General features: G+C 36.7%; 1 protein-coding gene across 6 annotated transcripts in view; it reads left to right on the top strand.

Moving 5' to 3' along the window:
* The window catches only part of Mgtor (nuclear basket protein megator), a 139,129-nt gene extending 119,166 nt beyond the window's left edge, over positions 1-19,963 (top strand). For 3 of the 6 annotated variants that reach the window (XM_081746301.1, XM_081746300.1, XM_081746299.1), the window contains exons 34-35: positions 776-997; positions 19,480-19,963. In XM_081746301.1, the coding sequence (XP_081602427.1) occupies positions 776-997; positions 19,480-19,616 (359 nt within the window). In that variant the 3' untranslated portion in view covers positions 19,617-19,963. Of the gene's footprint in view, positions 1-775; positions 998-5,994; positions 6,071-19,479 lie in introns of all 6 variants that reach the window. The other 3 variants (XR_014129185.1, XR_014129184.1, XM_081746302.1) reach the window with 3 other exon arrangements.
* The last annotated feature ends 3,187 nt before the right edge of the window (positions 19,964-23,150 follow it).

Here is a 23,150-nt window from a genome sequence, read left to right as displayed (position 1 = left end):
ACTGCGTATTTAGAAGTATAAGACTTACAAAAATGGCTGATATATCCATTGACATATCACATGTTGAATGTCGCTTGCGTGGCACGTGGTAGTTCTTGTAGCACTTTAGTGTTTGTCACAGCAGCAATTCTTGCAGTGTTGGTATTGGGGGCATGTCCTTCACATACTTCCATAGGTATGGTACATCTTTTCCGTGTTGGTGTACCAATGCACGCTGTACTGTCATTATTGCTGAACTCTTTGCATGTTCTAATACATTATTTTTTTCCACCTGTATTGCCACTATCTTGTAAGCTGCCATCACAGGCCTGTCACGTAGCACCATCTAAACTTGGTGAGTGTATGTATCTTCTCATACACCCATATACAGGATATGAAAAGTCCGGTGCCATAGACCGGAATGAGCGAAGAAAAGAGAAAATGGGAAGAGGTGGTTTTCAATCTAAAATAGTATATTTTTCCAGTCGTACCAATGTTGCATGGAAAAGGCAACGTTTCCAGTTCAGGAAGTTGTTCGCACGGAACGTAAGGGAACGCAAATTGACACGGGGGTCTTGCACATTGCTATGATGAGGGCTTAAGGGAACAGCTTGTTGAACTGGCAACGTTACTTTCTTGTTTAACATAGGGCACCGAGAACCACCTATTTTCAAGAAATTTGTTATTGCATATTGTGTGTTTTATTGATAAAGTTGGCGAAGTTGGCCTCTGGCCCTGAACTTTTGACACCCAGTATATAAAATACTTAAATAATTTTGTAATCGTTGATTTTTAGATGTTGGAGCGGATTCATCTCAGCCGGCTGAAGGAAGCAATGAAGTGGAGGAAGACGAAGAAAAGCCAGAAGAAGCTCCTAAGAAGCCTGTCGCTCGAGGAAGCGGAACAGCTCGCAGATCTCTTCCAGGTGCGTTTGCCAGGAAGCGTATCGGGGGTAGACCGACTCCAATCGTATGGAATGAGCCAGGAGCTGGTGGCAGCGCTGGTGGTGCCGCTCCAGGTAAATGTAGAGGAAGGTGGAGTGGTTTAAGTTGCTTTGATTGGCATCGTAGAGTTCCCAAACGTGATTGTTCACTGGGCATTCCCGCTTTCTATAGTGTACATTCTGATTTCGACTTAAATTTCTATCCGAACCTACTGTTGAGCTGCATTTGATATTCAAGATCACGGTCGATATAATCTGCTTAAACCTTTCGTTCCGGCCATTAAAGTAATTTGTCATCCTTATCCTTGTACAAGTGGTCTTTCGCAGGTCAAAATATAATTCTGGAAGTAAACCCCCCCCCCCCTTTCCATCATTCAGATCATCTCTGGGAGGGGATGGGAAATTATTGAACGAGAAAGGAATAATGGGGTGAAGAAAGACAAGCAAGAGCAAAAGGTTTAGGATAGGGACATGGAACGTACGTACTGTGTTACAGGGAGGAAATTAGAAAATCTTAAAGAAGTAATGAAACAAAATAATCTAGATTTGGTAGGAGTTTGTGAAGTTAGATGGGAAGGTAATGTAGTGTTGAATAGTGAAGGATATACGTTTTACTCAGGTAATGAAAAGGGTGGCCATAATGGCATAGGAATAATTCTTGGTAAGCGCTTTAAAAACCTTGCTTAAGAGACCTGGAATAAAAAGTTGAGAAAAAGACTCATAAAATGCTTCGTGTGGAGCGGAAATATGGACATCACGTAAAAGTGATTAAAAGCGACTGGAAGCCTTCGAAACGTGGGTGTGGAGAAGAATGAAAAGAATTAGTTAAAAATGGTGTTAGAAATGGTGAGGGAGAAAAGAAAACTTTTAGATATTGAGGAGAGGAAGAGAACCTGATCGGGACATTGTATCATGAGGGACGTGCTAGAGGGTGTGGCGCCAGGAAAGCGAGGGAGAGGGCGCAGGAGGCTACAATTAATGGGATGATATTAAAACAGAGAAATTGTACGTGAAGACGAAGAGGTTAGCAGAAGACCGTGGAGCATGGAAGCTTCTCAGCTGCGGCAAGTGACCTGCCAATTAGAGCAGAATACCTATCATGATGATCCTTGAACAGAAATATATCTGTATATTGGTGTTATGGACCCACGTTCGATTCTCAGGGGAGATACATCGGTTTAGGTGCTACGTTATAAGCTGTAGATCCACATATTTGCTGATAAATTTCAGAGAATATACAATTTTAATATAACGTTCTTGTATCTCAAGTAAATGCTCTGACACTTATTTCAATAACTTCTTGAAACACAGCTTCCTCCTCCGTATGGAACAATCCTAGAAGAATTAGTGAAACATCAATCGTTTGAAAGTTCAGAAACAAGGTTTTCTTTTTTTGGAGACTTATGTTTTAAATGAAGAATAGTAAAATAGTAAATAGTAGACAAGAATAGTAAAATGATTCGATACTTCAGAGATATTCAGAATATGCGAACATCCTTAGGATATGCGTACCTTCAAATATGCATTTTTTTTTAAATGTGGGCCTTAATCATCACGCTTAAAACAGTTCTGTCCATTAAAAATACAAAAGATGTGATTATGATAGAAATTTGTACCGATACCATTTTATTATTTTACTACATTTGAGTCTTTTTATTTTGTCTTACATTAGTTCAAAGCTTTGGGTAAATATTTGCCGCTGGATCCAATTATCAGTTAACGCGTTAATGCTTCGTTGGCATTGTTAACATTTTCATAGCTGGATAATTTTAAATATGCCACTGATCTAGATTGTAGTAAATATGCATTTAAGGGGAAGAGTGGTGATTCTACACTGATAAAATTTCTAAATAATTCCATGTTACTGTCATAATATAAATAGCTTACCTAGACATAAAAAACATGTACAAAGGTTGACCAAAAAGTAATTTACAATCTACTGTAGATGATAAGCAATAGAGAAACAAAATTTTGTGGACGTATACATGGGTCCTTTTGAAAATGACATGATCCATTTGTGGCACTTCACTGTAGCCATCTTTGTTTCCATGACACGAAGGAACGTCCGTAAAGCTCGTGAGGTTGGTCATTACACCATTTCTTCATACATGCAATTAATTTGTTGTCATCTAGAAACTCTCTCACACAAATGAGCTTTCAGTCGCCAGCATCGAAATGAAACAGCGAGGTTTCGTCACACATGATTTCATGAAAAATTCGAGAAAATCCCCAGAGAAATTTAACAGGTTATCACACAGGTCTTTTTGATTTGCATCATCTCCATTGTCAAGAGCAGCGGAACCAGCGATCACTTTATACAGGAAGTTTCAAAACAACACCGACAACGTTTGGGAGGTGGTTCCTGGCACCAAGATAAGACAAAAAATATAGACCAACCTGGGTGCACAAATGCTTCTTTTCGGAGGCTGCCGAAAACATGAAAAAATGAACTTTATAAAGGTCCATAGCTCCAAAACTGTGGGACCTACCATAGTCTAGTAAAGACTTCACTTGGGAAATAGTAGGTGCCTTGTCCAAATATCCAAGTCTCACAATCCTGCAGTACTTCCGCAACAATTTTTATAGAAATAGTTGGTGAGTACTTCAAATTATATGCCCGTAGCCAAACTCCCTCTATAAAAATTGTTCCGTGAGTACCTTAGGATTCTCAAACATGTATTTTTGGATAGCGCACACATTAGTTTCTAAGTGAAGTCTTGACCCGACTATGATAGATACCATAGTTTTGGAACCATGGACGTGTAAAATTAATTTTTTCATGTTTTCGGAAGCCTATAACTCCAAAAGAAAGCATTTGTGCACCCAGATTGGCCTAGACTTTTTGTCTTATCTTAGTGTCAGGAATCACCTCCCAAATGTTGTCAATGTTGTTTTGAAATGCCCTGTATATCCAATCTTTGGTTTAGTGTTAACCCAGATCCTGTCCTGTACCTATGTGTTCCTTGGTAATGCATCTGTCCTTTTGGATGAGTTTCTGAATGACTGATGCGATTTTGTCAGTTGTGATGGTTGGCGGTTTACCTGACCGTGGCTGGGCCTGAACGTTGCAATTACCACGCCGAAACACATCTGAAGCCATCCACACTCATTACTTCAATAAATTGTCGTCCTTATAGAATCGGTGATGCTAAGTTATTCCCTAATTAGTAGCGGAATTCGATCACTACATGTTGGCGTAGTAGAGTATGACGTTACTTATCCATAGAATCGGTGATGCTGAGTTATCCCCTGATTAGTAAAGGAATTCGATCACTACATGTTTGCATAGTAGAGTGTGACGTTACTTTTCCATAGAATCGGTGATACTGAGTTATCGTCTGACTAGTAAAGGAATTGGATCACTACATGTTGGCGTAGTAGAGTATGGCGTTACTTATCCATAGAATCGGTGATGCTGAGTTATCCCCTGATTAGTAAAGGAATTCGATCACTACATGTTTGCGTAGTAGAGTGTGACATTACTTTTCCATAGAATCGGTGATACTGAGTTATCGTCTTGACTAGTAAAGGAATTGGATCACTACATGTTAGCGTAGTAGGGTATGACGTTACTTATTCATAGAATCAGTGATGCTGAGTTATCCCCTGATTAGTAAAGGAATTCGATCACTACATGTTGGCGTAGTAGGGTGTGACGTTACTTTTCCATAGAATCGGTGATGCTGAGTTATCGCCTGATTAGTAAAGGAATTCGATCACTACATGTTGGCGTAGTAGGGTGTGACGTTACTTTTCCATAGAATCGGTGATGCTGAGTTATCCCCTGATTAGTAAAGGAATTCGATCACTACATGTTGGCGTAGTAGGGTATGACGTTACTTATTTATAGAATCAGTGATGCTGAGTTATCCCCTGATTAGTAAAGGAATTCGATCACTACATGTTGGCGTAGTAGGGTGTGACGTTACTTTTCCATAGAATCGGTGATGCTTAGTTATCGCCTGATTAGTAAAGGAATTCGATCACTACATGTTGGCGTAGTAGGGTGTGACGTTACTTTTCCATAGAATCGGTGATGCTGAGTTATCGCCTGATTAGTAAAGGAATTCGATCACTACATGTTTGTGTAGTAGAGTGTGACGTTACTTTTCCATAGAATCGGTGATGGTGAGTTATCGCCTGATTAGTAAAGGAATTCGATCACTACATGTTGGCGTAGTAGAGTATGACGTTACTTATCCATAGAGTCGGTGATGCTGAGTTATCCCCTGATTAGTAGAGGAATTCGATCACTACATGTTTGCGTAGTAGGGTATGACGTTACTTATCCATAGTGGCTTACTTACAACGAAGTAACGGACCAATGCTTGAGCCCCAAAATTCCATTACTGTAGCGCTTACCAGTAAGGAATTTCAGTGGATTGTGCGTTACTTTTTGACGGACTTTAGCATTTTTGCATAATACCATCGTGCTTTATCAGGCGAATAAAAAAAATCTTGCCTCTGTCTTACTGTTCCACGTGACGCATAATACTTTCTCCGTAACACTTTCAAGTTATATATATATAATATACTTATGTGAGAAAGGCCATTGGCTTGGGCGAAATATTTTTATTTATTTATTTATTTATTTAATTAATTTATTTATTTATTTATATTTATTTATTTATTTATTTATTTATTTTACGTGTCAAGGTGACCCTTGTGTTTTTCATTTGAGCTTTAAATTAAAATTCTTGATATTCTACGATAGTTTGAGCAACATGCCGAATGTTTATACTCTTTCCTTATAATACATCAGATCCAGCTCAAATTCTTCGAAAGAATTTACAACACGCTAGGTGTTCGTATCCATATGATTATTATATGAATAGTCCTTGTGCCACGTTGACCGCATTATACGTTGTAAGCAGAATGGCCTGAAGATTTAAATTCGGTTCAATATGTGAATTACAAAACTCAAAATTCTGAAAATACTTTCCATATGGAGAAACATAATCAATGGATTGGCATTTAATGAGTTGTATTTTTATAATTGTTTTTAATTTTTGTTTTTTTAAATGTTAAGAATGAGAGAACTTTACATATAGTTTCATTCTGACCTTTTGCAGCGCATCAGCACCAGTAGCAACGAGGTTGACACTCCAGCTTTAGTTTTGTTTAACCTAACAGAAGAAAATTTATGGCGTAAGTTTTCTTCATTAAAGCGCTAATAATCGGACAGATATGTTAAGGGTCTGGAACTTAGACTTTATTGTCCCTACTTGGCTATTTAGCATTAAAATTCTGTGTCCACCAATTTAGGACCTGCTCAGGAACGAGCTCTACTCGAAGCATTCTGGTCTCCCGTGAAACCTTGGAATTTTATGGGTAATAAAAGAGAGAAAAGAATAGAAGATAGATCTCTCGTAGCTTTATGGTTAGCATGCGCATCTTCAGGTTGGGTGACTCGGGTTCGATTTCTGGTGCGAGCTCATCTGGTTTAAATTCCACGTTAAACTCTAGATTCAAGTCTTATATAGCTCCGGCAGTGAAGGGAATTTTAAATTTCAATGCAGTGACCCATGCAGTCAACACAGGAAAGGACTCAGCAGGAGGTGGTTTCTATCTTGGTAGAAATTCCATATGTGAAACTCGTCACGTTATCGACACTGGATTTCCTCCTCGATGGCTGAGTGATAGATTGCTCAGTTGGGAGTCTGGTTTGATTCTAAGCTATGTGAGTTTGGTTGGTCAGCATCCTGTCCGGGGGTTTTCTCTCTCAGTATTACTTCAGCAATAAAGTTAATCGTGTAACGTCATCATCTCTCCTTGAGCCTGTTGTAGATAATGAAAGGACCAAAAATGGAAGATTCCACTTAATTTTTAGTACTAGTAAACAGCAATAAATGTAAGATCGAAGGCAAATTTTAGTAAGTGACAGTGTTTCCATTTTTTAGTATTTTCCTATTACATCATCTTTTTTTTTAATATATAAATAAAAACATTTTTAGTTTAGCCAAAAGAAAATAAAGAAACAACAGAGCATTTCTGATTGAGAAGTTTTGTTTGAAAACAGCTGAAAACTAACTCAGGGTGTCTATCGGTCACGAAAGTCACGAAATCAGAAAACGGTCATGAAAGTCATGAAAAAGTCACGAAATTTAACTTTTGGGTCACGATTTTTTTTAACTGTAGAAATGTAAGTACAGATTGGAAAATTTTGTTCTATAAAACGTCAAAATTCACAACCAAAAATGTCTATGGTCGGGTTTAGACGCTTCCAAATCGCAAGCAAAGTACGTTTCTGTCGCATGGATGAAAATTCGGCCTAATTCACACCCAAATTCGCTCTTCAAAATGTTAGAAAATTTTATGATTTGGTAAAGAAAAGGTCACGAAAAAGTCACGAAATTTCATTTTGGAGTTTTAGTAGACATCCTGTAACTAACAGAAGAAGAATATTACTATACAATAAAAGATAGCCAACAGCCTCATTGTTGTCCTAGTAGTAGTAGGAGAGTCAGCTTGCGATCAAGTACGCATTGGAAATTTTCTACTCGCCATTCCCACTGATTTAGTGACTTGTCAGCACACTTTGGCTCACGGGGTCCTGGGTTCCATTTTCGATGGAAAAATATTACACATTAGGTAGCTAGGATCCCACCTTAAACTGTAAGTCCACGTGTCATGTAGCTCGAATGCTGAAAAGGGCCGCTAAACTTAGACAAAGTAAAATTAGGTACTGTTCTGTATGGAGTCCTTTCCTATTTCTGGCTGTAGAAATGCTTATTTTATTAATCATGTCCAAAGGCTTAAAGAGGAGGCCAGAATTTTTGTTTTCTGTGTAAACTTCGAAGTAAGTGGAATAGAGTAGAGGAGAATTCTGTTAAGGCAAAATAAATATTAAGTTTTCTGCCATTTTGTGAAAAAGAAATGGCAAATTATTCAACACATAAGAGCAAAGTAACATTTTTATGGCAATAAAAAATAATGAACTTTGATTCCGTTTTCATAACTAAGGATTAATGAAAGATTTTCAAGTTTCTCTGGAGTGCCAAATATTTTTAAATATATATATATATATATATATATATATATATATATATATATATAATATGTCAACTTCACTTTGACCCTTAATTGTTTCACCCAATGTGAATAAAGTAAATAGATTGTAAGCTTCTAAGTTTGAACAGAGCCATCACCACGCACACAGGTTGATAGAACTATTAATGATTACCTGCAAAGTGGATGAACGTTTACATAAATGCACATACGAGGAGCATTCCATATTCATTTATACATCCATTTCATTTGGCTCGGCAAAATAGACGCTGAAAGGTAGTACATATGTTTGGCCTCAAGTGTGAGTATAGGGCCGAGGAGCATAGCTGTGAATACGTGATCTGACAACATGGACAACGATTAATAGGAATAACTCTGGACGGGTGTTCGTGGATGACTTGGCCTAATACAATGAACCTGTTTCCAATTGGGAAATGTTAACTGGCATTGTTGCTTTCACTTTTCCCTTTGGAACTGGTTCCTTTTCCCGTTCAGTGCTACCTTGTTTCCGGCCATTTACCTATTCGGTTTTTCAATGATACTGCGTACTTTTTGTACACTACCATCAATCGTCTATGGATCTTTGCAGGTGTTATATCCCCCTTTCGAAGAAGCAAGCTATACAGCGCTCCCGTGCCGATCACGTAATGGCAACCGTGGGAGAAATGCACAGTGGCTCATACGTATTTTGTCGTGTGCTCATACCTAACGTTGGACCAGTATACCCCTCTCAGCAGCTGTTAAGCTCAGACAAATGACAAACTAGATTCCTGGAATGAGGAAAGTATAAATTAATACGGAACGCTTCTCGTATTTATATATACATAGAAAATGCAGCCACAAATACGTGTTTAAAGCTGCAAGAATGTTACATATAAATAAAAATGATGCTATGAAACAGGAAAACACTGTAGTATTTTAAACAATGTTGGAATTTTTTGAATTACAATTTTCTGTAAAGCAGCAATTCGTCATAGAGAACCAGATATATATATTAACCATTAACTTATAGGGAACCATTAACATATAGTTTAATTAGAGATAGAAGACTGGGAACATACTGTAAACCAATCAAGTAATTACTTGATATGTTTCTAAGTGGCAAAAATTATGGATTTTTTTTTTAACTGTCTATAATGTGAAAATCATAGGTTAAGTTCGTATCAGCATTTAGATCTCGGGCATATATCTAAATAATGTACCTTATTTAGATTATTTTTACTTCAGCTACTTTGTAAATCGTAGATAAAAAGTCCAGCGGGAGCTCATGCGGTTTGGATTCCACGTTAAACTGTAGGTCCATATCTTATATAGCCTCGCTGCTAAAAGGGACGCTAAACTCAAATAAAATCAAAATTAGGTAGATAGAAACAACGGTCGGTTAACAGTCATATTATATACGTCTTCTTGCGTAATAGAAAAAAAAGTTCCATTACAACACAAGTAAGGAACATGGTATTTTTTTTTTCGTTGGCTTATTACTCATTTGACTGGTTTTTACTAATTACATACCGTCTGACAATTATTTTGTAGGAATTGACTGAATGTTATGATAGTTGGAGGAAATCACTTCAATCCATCTGAATTCATTATCATTAATTTAACTATTGTTTATTTTAGAGGGAAGAGGGGGCGGTGGCTCAGTGATAGAGCATTCACCTTTGGTGTGTGGGTCACCTGTTTCGACATCAGCCCGCCCCAAGTGGACTTTGTGGTGGGCAAACACTATGTGCTTGTTTTTTTCGGGATTATTCTGTTTCCTTCAACTTCTTTCATTCTCATCATCATCGTCTCCTGTAGCCTACACGTCGTAATTGAGGGTCGTAGAACTGAAAGATTTCAGTTTTTTTTTCTTTATTTCAAAGGATTTTCGGACTTCAGACCAATACACACGTCATAAATTGTTTGTTTTTCATACATTGAAAAGAAATATGGAAAAGAAAAACAAATAATTGAAGATTTTATTGCTTAAATGTAACTTGTGCATGTTTTTTCACAAGACAGCAAAACTTTTCTACTCACAGCAAAGGTTAGTTACTGATTTTCCTTCAGTTTGATTTATATATATATAGTTTTCCAGAAGTGAAATTGACAATGTCAAGTGAAATATTCAGTATATTTTGTTTTTAGGTAATTGATGGTTTATTTTTATAGTGATTTATGAATAAAAGAAACAATTTTAAAATGTCAGGGAATGCTTTTTCACAAGAGCTACAAAATGCGAAACTTTATTTGGAAAATGCGACAAAACGCGAAATACGAAAAACGAAACGCGAAATTTTCAAATTCTTAGTGCGAAAAACTTGTGCCCCTAACCGTATCTCTCAGTGGTGCGGACTACAAGCTTCTTTCCACTGTGTAGTCTTTACTTTTATTAATGCCAGGGCGAGCTGGTATCAGCATTCAACATTCTTTTTCGGCCAAATAGGACCAGTGAGAACACGAAGTGCAAACGTGAAATAAAAGCAAGGATAGAAATGGCAAAAGAGGCATTTTATAAGGAAGAAAAATTTGATTTGTGGGTCCTTAAATAGAGTTGAGAAAAACTCATAAAATGCTTCGTGTGGAGTATCATACTGTATGGGACAGAAACGTGGATGCAGAAACAATGCCAAAAGACTCGAAGCTTTAGAATTGTGGATGTGGAGAAGAATGGAGAGTTGTAGCTGAGTTGTACGGAAAACGAATAAGCAGGTGTTAGAAATAGTAGAGGAAGATAATTATAAAGAGAAGAAGAAACTGATTATGACATTGTCTGAGCAGTAATTGTATAATGAGGAGGTACGATGGCAGGAAAGGAAAAGGGGTGAAAGAGGCGAGTTAATGGACAGTAAAATCAGAAAATTCCTTGAAGAGAAAGAGTTTAGTTGAATACAATGGTGCTTGGAAAATTTTAAGTTGCATCAAGTGACCTACCAATAATTACAGAAAACCACTGATGATGATGAACTCAATCCATACTAGCGTATGCTGGTATCTATCATCAGTTAATCGAAAAACAAGTAATATCATGACCTTCTACACTACTACCCTATCGGTTCCCAGTCTCGCGGCGGGGGAGGTAGATTACCAGCCTTGCCTTATCAGTGAGCGGGATACTTTACTTAGAACGCTGCGTAACCATTTGGAATCATCACATTTAGTGTATTGGTTATTTGCTTTGAGTGTAATGTCTGATTCAGCAGCGAGGCTATATGAGAAGTCGAGCTAGCGCTGAACGTAGGTTCCGAACACGTAAACTCCCAGTGGAACTTGAACTCGGGTACACTAACCATATAGCTGCGAGGGAGCTACATTTAGTTTGTGACAGGGTTGGCTGTTTAAACCATGGTTTAAATCAGCTGCTTGTTTCAAAATACCAACAGGTTAAAAATCTTCTAAATCGTGCAAACTGCATGGTGACGTTTCCACATATCAAACAATCTGCATTAGTTTTATCTTCTTTTCACCTTTTGATCAAGGCGTCCCATGTTCAGTTCTGGGTCGAACCACAACTTTCAAGTGTAAACAAGTAGCGGTTTGGATGTCACTTTAAGCAAAAGTCTTCTTCTTGATAACCTCGGTATTGCATAAGGATGTTAAGCCTAAACATACGAAACGAAACCAATTTGTATATTTCTTCTTCCTGAATCCTCGTTTTATAAAGAAGCCAAGGTTGCTTAAATAGCTTCCAACATTAGCTTGGATTGGACTTGCAGTTTTAATTTTATTGAATGATATGTACATACTACATTTGTAATTTAATACCTTAGTTTTAGCGTACTGATTGATACGTTGACCGTAAAATTTTACATGCAAAGCAGTAACGGGATATTCCCGTTATTGTTTTGCATTTAACGTAATAAGAGAATTTTCCAGTGGCTAAGGCGGGAGTTTCCCAATTTAAGAAATATACTGACCAGACCACCAACTTTATGATGAAACAGGACAGTCCTGATTTCCGAATAAGCGAATATACTATTGGCGTTGGTGTGAAGTAAATGGAACTTCTATTTTGCTGTTGCAGGTCCAAAAGGAGGGACATTTTCTCTCGGATGTAAGCCCGAAAAGCGGTTTGGATTCCGCTTCAAGCTTATGTGACCCCTTCCAGCATAACCCCGTTGTTGCATAATAACACCAAGGCGAAAGAAACTTATTTCTGTCCATATGTATTATAAATACACAGAGCAAATTATTAAAAAAAAAAAAAAAAAAAAAGTTTAAACCAAAGAAACCGGATTTAAACCAAAAAAACCTTAAAAAAAAAAATAAAAAACATGTTTTGCCAACCCTGGTTTGTGAAGTATCTGTTGTTTATATTAGCGCCACTTCCGTACCCTGAGAATTTCGTGACTGCCATCGCCCTGGCTTTCCCCAAGGGTTTTAAGAACCACGGCGACTGTTTTCCAAACTTCGCTGAAGCCTTGCCACTTTGGTCTTTTGACTACGTGTCACTGATTAAATGTTGCTGAGATTTCCTTCCCTCAAGATTATAAAAGCAGTAAGTGTTCAAATTTTTCTAGTCATATTACGTATATTTTACTCCGTCTCATCTTTGAGAGAAGCTTCGTGGACGACTTTAGATGAATTGCTGTCAAGGTAATTTTGTTCTGCAGAGACCGCATATTAGAAAAGGGTGGTGCGAAGAATGGGTTCCAAATGTTAAATCAGAAGCTGTCAGTATACGTATGATCTTCAGCTCATGCTTGAGATGTGAAGTTAACAAATCTTTTCAATTTTCGTTGTATGCTTCTGGTACCAGTTAAATAGGTTCATCCTAGTAATTTCACTGTGGTAACCAGTTAATAGGTTCATCCTGGTAATTTCTGTATGGTAACCAGTTAATAGGTTCATCCTGGTAATTTCAGTATTTATTGCCGTCTTTTCCCTTCTGTTTTCCGTGTGCTTGCAAATTGTATGCATAAGTATGCGAAGTCTTCTCAGCTCTATGATGCTATTGAATCAAGAAATATTGACGCCGCGTAGCGTAGTAGTAACGCTCTCGCCTTTGGTGGTAGCGGTTCGGGTTTCCATCCTCAGTAGGCACACTGTTCAGAATGTTTAAAAGTTCTTTTTAGGTCTCTATCCTGAGTAAGGGTTTCGCTGATTTTCTTGTTCATACCAGGCAAATATCGGGATGGTACCTACCATGCCTACATGTTCCAAGACGGTTTTTTTTCCCTTTTCCACTTCTCCGGACAGTGTGTGCTCGCCGAGACGTCATCTCTCATACGCGACGTGCGTAAGGTCATGATGCCCAGAACTATATATAAATAAATAAACCGGAATTTGTAAAACTAGTACAGCTTGTGGTTTCAGCAGTGATTCTTATAGAACAAAAACTTTAAGAGATGTCGTTAAATTGTTTTCCATATGGATTCAAGATCCCATCAAGTAGTTCCATCCTTCCATTACAACCATGGGCTTATTTCTCAAACCTATAAATCTTGTAACATATTTTACAAGTCATAAAATATCGTGAAGTATAAATACTAGAATAATAGAAGTAATTTGTAAATAATAATCCCTGATTTTACGGTATACAATTGAAAAATATTTGATTAAAAAAAAATGATATTACAATACAACCTCGTTTATCCGGCCGGATCAGATTTGTAGACATTTCTTTTTTAATTTAATGTCCACATAGTTAATAATTTTTAACTATGATAACAAGAACGTAATTATAAGTACGCTAAAACATACTCTTTTTATTTTGATTAAATGTACAGTTCCTGCATAGATTGTACAATAAATTATGGTAATATTTTACATAAAGCTTTTTGTCGAGTTTAAGAAAGCACATCAGTGTTTGAAACAGAAGACGGTGGGCCAGTTCTTTGAGAAATGATGTGAAAATTTGTAATAAACGGTAAGTTCGCTTATTTAAGGATTTGTTTTGCGTATTACCCATATTACCCGGATTTTCTGGATTGCCTTTGGTCCCAGTTAGGCCGGATAAACGAGATTGTATTGTATCACAAGACTAATAGTTTTGAGAAAGAAGCCCCTGAAGTAAGTAAGATTTCAATATTGAATCCTCATGAAAGTCTCCATTCTTTCACGTTATTTTATTGTTGCATCAGGTATCACAACTTGATAAATAGGAAAAATGTGGATGCAAAGGCAGTAGCGGAACGGAGGCTGGCAATGTCAACATTACCTTCCGATTAAATTAATTACAGGAAGTGCAGTCTCTTCCATTTGGTTATATGGCGACGACCACGTTTTGTTTCTAAACAAGGAAACTTCATTTAAGAAGTAAGGATTGAAAATTCTGCCGATTTCGGGTGTCACCTGCAGGGAATTAAGGGATCACAATGAAAGTGTGTAGGAAAATGTACATAATTTGCTATAGCACAGGATGAACATTGTTGCCAATCTAGTGTTGCATGTTTTCAAATGACACTACTCCGTTGTAGAGTGCTCTCCTGGTTCGATCGTAGGCTTGTGAGAGTTTGTGGTTGGACAACATGTTCGTTAGATTTCTCGGCTTTTGGTCATTTTTTCCCATTTTCTCATTCCATTCAATTTTTCTGTAATCATTCACTGATCATCCGTCTCGTACAGCGTGCGGCGTATAACAGTTGAGTCATGGTGGAATGGAAAAACTACAAGGTGGTTGCATGCGCATGTGGCCGTGAGTGCTGTCGTGGCTGTGACGTCACGTTGGTTGCAAGAGACAACGTAAAAAGGCTCGGCTGGAAGTGACAAGTGGAAATTCTTTTGTGTTCGGTTAAGTGATATTGAGAATATGTTCGGTAAAATGATATCGTGAGTTAACTAACAAATGGAAGGTTCGTAATAATGATTAACGGTCACAAAGATATGTAACAATGTATTGGACCAAGAGAATAAAGTATCCATCTCCTATGTCATGGCGTCATTGTCGGAGCATTTTTACACTCTGATTTTGAAAATTTTGTTCATTTTAATCATAACTTTGGATAATTATTTATACATATTTAGGTGCCCCTTCAGAATTACAAAATTAAGAATGACTGCAGTAAATATAAAAATATGGTAGATTCTCGAACAATCACGGTGGCTCAGTGGCAGAACGCTCACCTTTGGTGCAAGAGGTACTGATTCGCTACCTGATCAAGTGAGTTTATGGTGGACAACATCGTGTCTGAGAGTTTCTGGGGGCACTCCCACATTCTCATTCCACAAAATTCTTACATAATCATTCACTTGGAATTTATAGTTTGTCTCCATTAGTCCACGGGACATAATCATGGAACACTAACCTAATAATTTCAGTTTTTTGTACAATCTAAAAACGATACAATAAATACAGTGTCTACTATCGTAGTACCTTTAACAGTACTAATTGCGCTTATCACTGTTTCCCGAATTTATTGTAAACATTCTGTCAAGTGCTGTGCAATCATTCTACCTGCTCGTTATCAACTACTTTACTCGGTCCTACGAAGATAAATTAACTACAAAATGAGTTAAGCGCTGATGTTTTTGCAATTTCTTTGTTTGAGGTGCTTTGTATATACATATTTTATTTCTATATATTTTTAGAACACGATGAAAAGCTGTATATGTAACGTTCTATTTTGTACAAATATTTAACAATACAATTTGTCGTGGCGTATGTATATATATATATACACACTTCATTCTCAAACGTACGCCCTTGCTCAATAAATTTTTTTACCGACCCTGAGATTCCGATGAAACTTACATGGAGCAACCTCTTTTAAAAAATGTCAAAGCATAACGAAAATATACGTGGGTTCTCCTCAGCTTATGGAAACCATGAATTCGCCCCTGAGATATTTTCAGAATTTATCTGTAAAGAATTCTCTTTCAAGCAAAATAATAATAATAATAGTAAATCGAAACCTATAAATGTATTACGAGAATATACTTGAGCATGCATAAATATATATTCATGAAGTGCATTAGCGACACACAGCATTTTAGGCTATTCAGACCTCTATATATTCTAGTGTATTACTTCATTTATTTTGAAAAAATGAAAAGATAAGAAGGAAAGAAAGAAAAAGGAGAAAAAATGAAGTGAGCAATATTAGTTTGTTCAAGCTTCAAAATTGTTTGATATTGCTGTTTCTTTTGCTCTTGTAAATATCTTCCTTTGAAATCACTTAACATAATCATTGATTACATTACGTTTATATAATTACTGTTTGTTCTAAAATTTTCGCTCCGTTGAAGATCATTACAAATACAAGCGAAGTTCGCGTATGAAACCAGGGAGCAAGCAAGTCCATCTGCGACCTAGATGACATCATGCGCTAGAGCGACAAGAATTTAGCACCGATTTGCATCCACCTTGTAGTCTTTCCACCATAAGTTGAGTGCTTCCATTTCGTAACGAATCAAATCGGCAAGGCATTCTGGGATATCAGAAATAAGTTCACAATTTCAGACATTGTTGAAGTAATAAATGAGCATAGGTTAGTAGTGTAACATATACAAAGGTGTATCAAAAATAAATGAATTGTCTCTAAACCTCAGTTTTTGGTATAGCTAATTACTTCTTTGATATGTTGCAGATACGGAGGGAAGTCTGACGACAATTATAGGCTTCTATGTCAAACCATCTTTTACCTAGAGTAATTTAAAGATTGGCTCATTGATTTGAACATTACTCCAAGGATGAGGTGCACTGTGTTCGTTTTTTATGGGCCAAGGGTCAGAAAACATCTGATATGTCGCAGAAACAAGTGTATGTGTGATGCAACGCATTCGTAACTGGTAGGACTGTGACAGATGATAGCAGACCAGCAATTTCCATCACCGACAGGAATATGTGTGACATCGATGATTCGTGAAGACAGAAGAGTGAGGTTACATGGCATTGCAGCTGCATTACAAATCTCATATGGTTCAGTGAGCAGTATCGTCCATGACCAACTTGGCTTCAGGGAAAGTGCGCGCGCGCTAGTACCAAAATATCTGAATGAGGACCAAAAGTGCGCGTGCGCTGGTACCAAAACATCTGAATGAGGACCAAAAACACTTTAGAATTGACATTTCCCCAACTCACTTCACACGATATGCCAACGAAGGAAATTCATTCCTTCATCGCATCATAATGGACGATGAAACACCAATACCCCTATGGACACCTGAAAGAAAACCTAACATGACATGACAATAACCGTCGTTACCGCCGGGCAAGAAATTCAGAATCACAATATCTTGCACGAAAACAATGGTCTTTGTATTTTGGAACCGTCACGGTGTTATTCATGTTGAATTTCTGACAAAGGATACAAGCATTATTGTGGACACCTACTGCCAAACTATGAAGGACTGAAAGCAGCCATGAACGGTTAGACACACTACGAGTGTGTGTGTTGTTACTGCATGATAACGAACGACCACATGCAGCCCAACGGACTCGTACACACATCGTGAGTTTTAACTGGGAAATTCTTGACCTTCCGCCGTATACCCTGATTTAGTCCCTTACCGACTACCATTTGTTTGGATCCTTAAAGAAACACTTCTATTGTACAACAGGCTACGGCTACGCGGTTAGGGAACCTGAAGCAACATTTCTTTGCGAAGGGCATGGATGATCTGTTGTCACATTGGAATACATGTTCGGACTACAATGGTTTCTGTATTGAATGTTCGGTGTGATACCATATGTCCAACATGATACAGTTTGAAATATTTATCTCTGCATGTTCTTTAGTGAACCAAAAGTTCACCTTACTTTTTGATACACCTTCACAGTAACACACCAAGTATTATAAAATTTTATGCGGTGAAGCAATACAACTTAACATTTCTGTTGCTGGGAAACATTATTTCAGTTCATTCATGGACTGTTCTTGTTAGTACCTAGTCAGCGGTCTGCGTGTATTATTTTCAGTGCATATTAAATGAAAAATAGGAAAACTTCATTTTCAAAAGGCTATGCCTTTGTAACGCTATCTGACTATGACATTACAGGCAGGATATTTGAATGTCAGCATAAGAAGATTCTGTTTTGTAAAACAATGATTGGGCAACCCGGTTATTTCCATTCCTACGTGGAACTGCTCACACCAACAGCTTAGAACAAATACTGCTGATAAAGGGAAAAGCCACAGACTCAGTTCATTATTGTGTGTGCGTTTTGGTGAAATGTGAGGCTGTGTACCACTATCTATGCGATAGAAGAATTTTGAACCGTGAAGGAAAACGTAGGTGATGTCAGTACCTAAGACTGGACAAACGAGTAGAGGGCATTAGATGTATATACAACCGCAAAAGATCTTAAGAAATCATTGAAAATTATGTCAGTTCAAAAATAGGAATAATTTTTATTAGTTTTAGGGCAACAACTTCGTTATCTATTGTTTATTTTAATAAATTATTTATTTGTTTGTATAGATAGATATAACACGTTGGCGATTTTCTGCTTAACTACATAAGAACTGTAATAATGGAAAAAGTGAACAGGAAAAATATTTTAAAGTATATTATATTTAAAGCTCATTTTGCACAGTGCAGATGGTTTTAGGGATTGTTCCACTTTCTGAACGTTATACTTTTCTAATTTCTTAACAATTTTTAGTTACATATTTATTTGATGTCCTCTCTATCGTCCAGTCTTACGTATTATTGTCGCCGATGTTTCTCTTCAATATTCAAATCAGAGTTGTTCTTTCATTATAGGTAGCGTTGTACACAATCGGACTTCAGCAAACAGTGCACGTTAAATTTAACTTATTATAATGAAGGTGCGAACGGTCCCGGGTTCGATTCCCAGTGGGGTCACACGGTCGAAAAAGTGTAACATGCTTTTTCAGGCCAGCCACCCTGAATGAGGTTTTCCTCATTCACACCAAGCGAATGCCGGGTGGTACCTAACAGGTCCCAGGCTGCTTCCTTCCTTCCCCAATCCTTTCTTCCTTCCCTTTCCCCGGATTGTGTGCTCGCCGAGGGACGTCATCCCTCAAATCGTGAAGGGCTAAATAGCCTTAGATGCCGAAAGCCCAGAAATCTAAATCCTAAATCCCCTTATTATAATGAATGTGTTATTTCACTAATGAATTGAATCTGTTTACGCTTCAACAGAAGTATTCGTTCTGTATTGTTTGTGGGGGATGGCAGTAACTAGGTTACTCAACCACTATTTTGCAAGATAAAATCTTCCTCTGTTGTAGATGCATGTAATGGCATCTGCCCATTCTTTCTCATTTACTTACTGTAATTGTGATATCTCCGGGACAAGTTATAGACGCCTTTCTGTATGCATTTATTAACTTATGGCTATTTTGTTGACAGACCCATATTAGATATTGTATTCATAATTAGCTATAATTTCATATTTGTTACTGTGCTTCTCGTATTGATGAGGTGGTGTGCCTGCGCACCTCCTCTCTTAAATGAAGGACCGCAAGTGTCCTTAAACCGTAAGGACTAATTTCGAACAGGTCCAAAATGTTACGTAATCCTGTTTGTCAGATGATTTCTGTATTTTCATGAAGTTTCTGAATAAACTGAACAACTCGTCGAACAGTGTTTGCGAATTTATGAGCTGTAAACGAAGAGATCTCAATGATTTGCTAATACTTATTTCTTATCTTTTGTAGGAAGAGGGCAGGTAGGCAGAGGTCGAAGTGTTCCTAGAGGAACAGCGGAAGGGGCAAGGGGCGTCTTCCGATCTGCTCAACATGGACGGCGCATGAGATCAAAGGGGAGAGGCCCTTCCATGTATTCAAGATTTTAGTGTTAAGTGGAAAAACTTAAAAAAAAAGAGACCAAATCATGCTTTTAATTTTTTAAACTAAGTTTTCTTTGTTTTCATTTGTGTTCCTATTAGTTTTTCATGCACTGAGAACAGTTCATTCCATTGTGTATTTGTGAAGTGAATGAGAACAGATGAATGGTAGTGCTTTTTACGACGTTGTGAGTTATGAGAGTATCGTCGAAACTATGCCTATCTTACATAAAGTATACTTCCATCTGTTATACATGGAGTATACATGTATCATATGTATCTAAATGATATGCTATAATAAACGCAAGATAATGTGTGTTTCTTAAAATAGAAAATAAATAGTTATTTATAATTAATTTTTTCCTATAGTGAATGTATTTGAAGAAAATTAACCCTTTTACACCCTTTGGCATATGTGCTATGCCCCCTCATCCTATGTAGTCAATTATCGTTGCCTGAAACCTACATGCTTGCTTCAAAATGAGTTCTCTTTGTCGTATGTCTAGAGGGCATAACGCAATAACGAAATGCATTGTCCATACTTTGCTTTCGAAGATATATGGTGGTTACACCATTTAAAGCTTGAGCTTGAAATGAAGGCATACTTCTTGTTCGAGCATAGCCACCTTCTTCACTTAGCTTATAACATTGTATTTTCAAGGTACGTACACGAACAAAAGTGCATTCACATTTCCAATTTTTTCGCATCCTTTAACGTTAGACACCCTACACTGCACTAGAGATTGGTTGGTTGAGAACTAAGACGTTATACAATTGATCTAGTTTGTTCAAAAGATACCAGTGTAGCATACTGCAAAAACGTAGAATAAATTCAGTCTGCAACGAATAAAAAATTGGGAAGAAGAAAACGTTTAGTATCTAGAGAGTTATTTATACCATGAGAAAGTTAGTCATTTTATTTAACGTTAGACATACCAAGGAAAAATCAATGTTCAAACTTTCATATTGTTTCACATGATACAGTATTTTGTAAAATTTCTGGATGTTTTACACTATTCGTTGTAACGCTACCTTCACTTTTGTTACTTGTTAATTTTAATATCTCTACTGAAAGTTTATGAATATATCACGTCGTGCGGGATGATTAGAAATATTGCAAAAATTTTTATCCGCAAAAGCATCGTATTTTTAATTTTTTTAATAATACACACAATATTTTCCGGTGCTATATTTATCGGTTTCCAGTGTATTCGGAAAATGCATTCGAAACAACAAAAGGATAATTTAAGAAAGTAAAAAACAAGTGTGCCCCGTGACAGTTTAACTTTTGAAAACCGGTGTATCAATAGAAAACAATGACAAATAGTGAAACTACATCTTTCAGTACTTTGTGAACATATAAACGCGGACTTGTGTAATTTAATCTGAGTTTATTAAAACAAGCATGTCTTGATTAGAAGCAGAGCCGTAGCTAGAGATTCCGGCACCTCCGTACACTTACCTCACCAAAACATAAGAGAAGCAACTTCTGTTATGCTACGCTGAATTTTTATCAAGATGCTTGGACAGACCATTGTAACATTAAAAAGCGATCGTTATGTATTCTTTCACTAATAAGAGCTGTTTTCAAAGTTATTTTGGAGATATTGTTAAACTTGGCAAAACTACCTTTGGTTGTATACAAATCCACTTGGAGAATTGTTATGGAAAATTACAACTATTTACAACGTTTCATACTATCGATAAGAAAATTTCAGTACATTAGAAAAAGTGTTATTAAATTGTTTGAAATGGGTCATAGCAATAATTTCCAGTAATAAGTGTAAACTTTTTAAGTTTATTCTGTATGTGATTACACAAATAGTATTTTAATTTTGATTTCTCAGAAGGAACCCTCTTTTGCTGTCCCGACTTGAAAATATACTGGACTCGTGCAACATTTAGATTAAGTAGCAGCAAATCTGACAAGTTATGACAAGAAACAGCTAAAACTTGGACAAGACAATAGTTGATGAGGTAACATTTTCTGGCTTTTGAGTTGCTCGACTGTGGGGTCAACAAATATTCTATGCCTTGTGGAATTTTGTGTTGTGATTATCATCAGTCGCGCACTCATTTTTCTACATTTTTCAAAACATTGCTAAATATAAAATTAATAGTTTTTTGCTCATTTTCGATTAATTTAGTGTATACATGTTTCCTGATAGTGCACATATATGTTGTTTACGTCAGACATCAAAATAATTTTTTTCTGAACAATATTGAAAAGTTTGTTCTTAGATTTCTTGCTCGATGCCAGGATTGGGGAGGAAGTTGGAAGTACAAACTCTAGCACTCTCTTTTGAATATTCCTGATTTGATGCAACAAATATATTCGCTTTTGTTATCTGTAGGTAAAAGGAGAAAAGTAAAATCATGTTTCCAGTTTATAATAATAATTAGACGACACATTGCGCACTTCGGATGTTCAACTTTTCATTCCATTAGATTCAAACTGCTTCAGATGCCATATAGTCTTATTTACGAAGAATTAATTGCTCAATTTGCAGGTTTTGATTACAACCTATATTTGTTAAGACGCAAACGCAGGTTCCATTAGATTTTGTAGCGAACACGTGATGATTAAGGTCTTTCTTGCACTTGCAGTTTAGAAACCTGGGTTACTTGAGTAGGAAAAAATGAAAAACAAGCAAAGGTGATCATTTAGCAACAGAGGCTTGCTTAGACTCGCAATCCAATAGGGCTCGCATTCGCTATTAAATCAGTACTATTAAAGCAATTGACTTTCCCTTCGACAGAGGAGACACTAACATTGACTTGCGAGGTAAACCTAAAAATTACTGTCATGATCATGGAATGCCCGTGAAGTGGTTGAAATTGTATAGAATATAAATTTTTAATTTAAAAAAAAAATAACGATTAATTTTTTTATTGTTACGAACTACTTTGATTTCTAAGGCCTTATGCAGAGTCGTTCTGACACGGGATTAGTTCTATACTAAAGAGTTCGACTAACATATGTTTCGTGCAAAAGACAGGCCTCTAGTATGACGTTAATCATACGTCAAAACGACTGTGCATAAGGCGGCTAGTGTCTTAAGATTGCTTTCCAGTAGAGAGGAAAGAAGAAAGCGTTGTTGTTGATAATTTTTTTTATATTATGTAATGGAACAAACAGCTAAATACTTCATATTCCAGTAGCTATTAATATTCAACTAGCAAACTTACTTCACACGATTTTTACTCGCCAAATATGAGCTTTAAATTCACGCGTTCTAATTATGGAAGTACAGTTAGTAAATTATTATAATAGTGTAAGTGATCACACTACAAATCTAAAGTACAAAAACAAAAAAAATTCACACTATTGTGAAAAACAAAACATTAACATTATATAATCAAAGGTAAATTTGTCCTTACTGGATTACAGGAGATTATTTTTGATATTCATTGAAACTATAACCACTGTTAGAAAACGGCAAGAAGAAATGAGAAGTATGAAAAATTGCGCCAAAAAAATAGTTGATTAGATTCAATATAGAAGAAATAATAAATGAAAATAATATACAAAAGAAAATACTT

Source organism: Thermobia domestica, chromosome 18 (assembly GCF_964235325.1).
Source record: "Thermobia domestica chromosome 18, izTheDome1.hap1.1, whole genome shotgun sequence".
Classification (NCBI taxonomy): domain Eukaryota; kingdom Metazoa; phylum Arthropoda; class Insecta; order Zygentoma; family Lepismatidae; genus Thermobia; species Thermobia domestica.
Note: the sequence above shows the minus strand (reverse complement) of the source record. Positions and strands in the feature narration are given on the sequence as shown.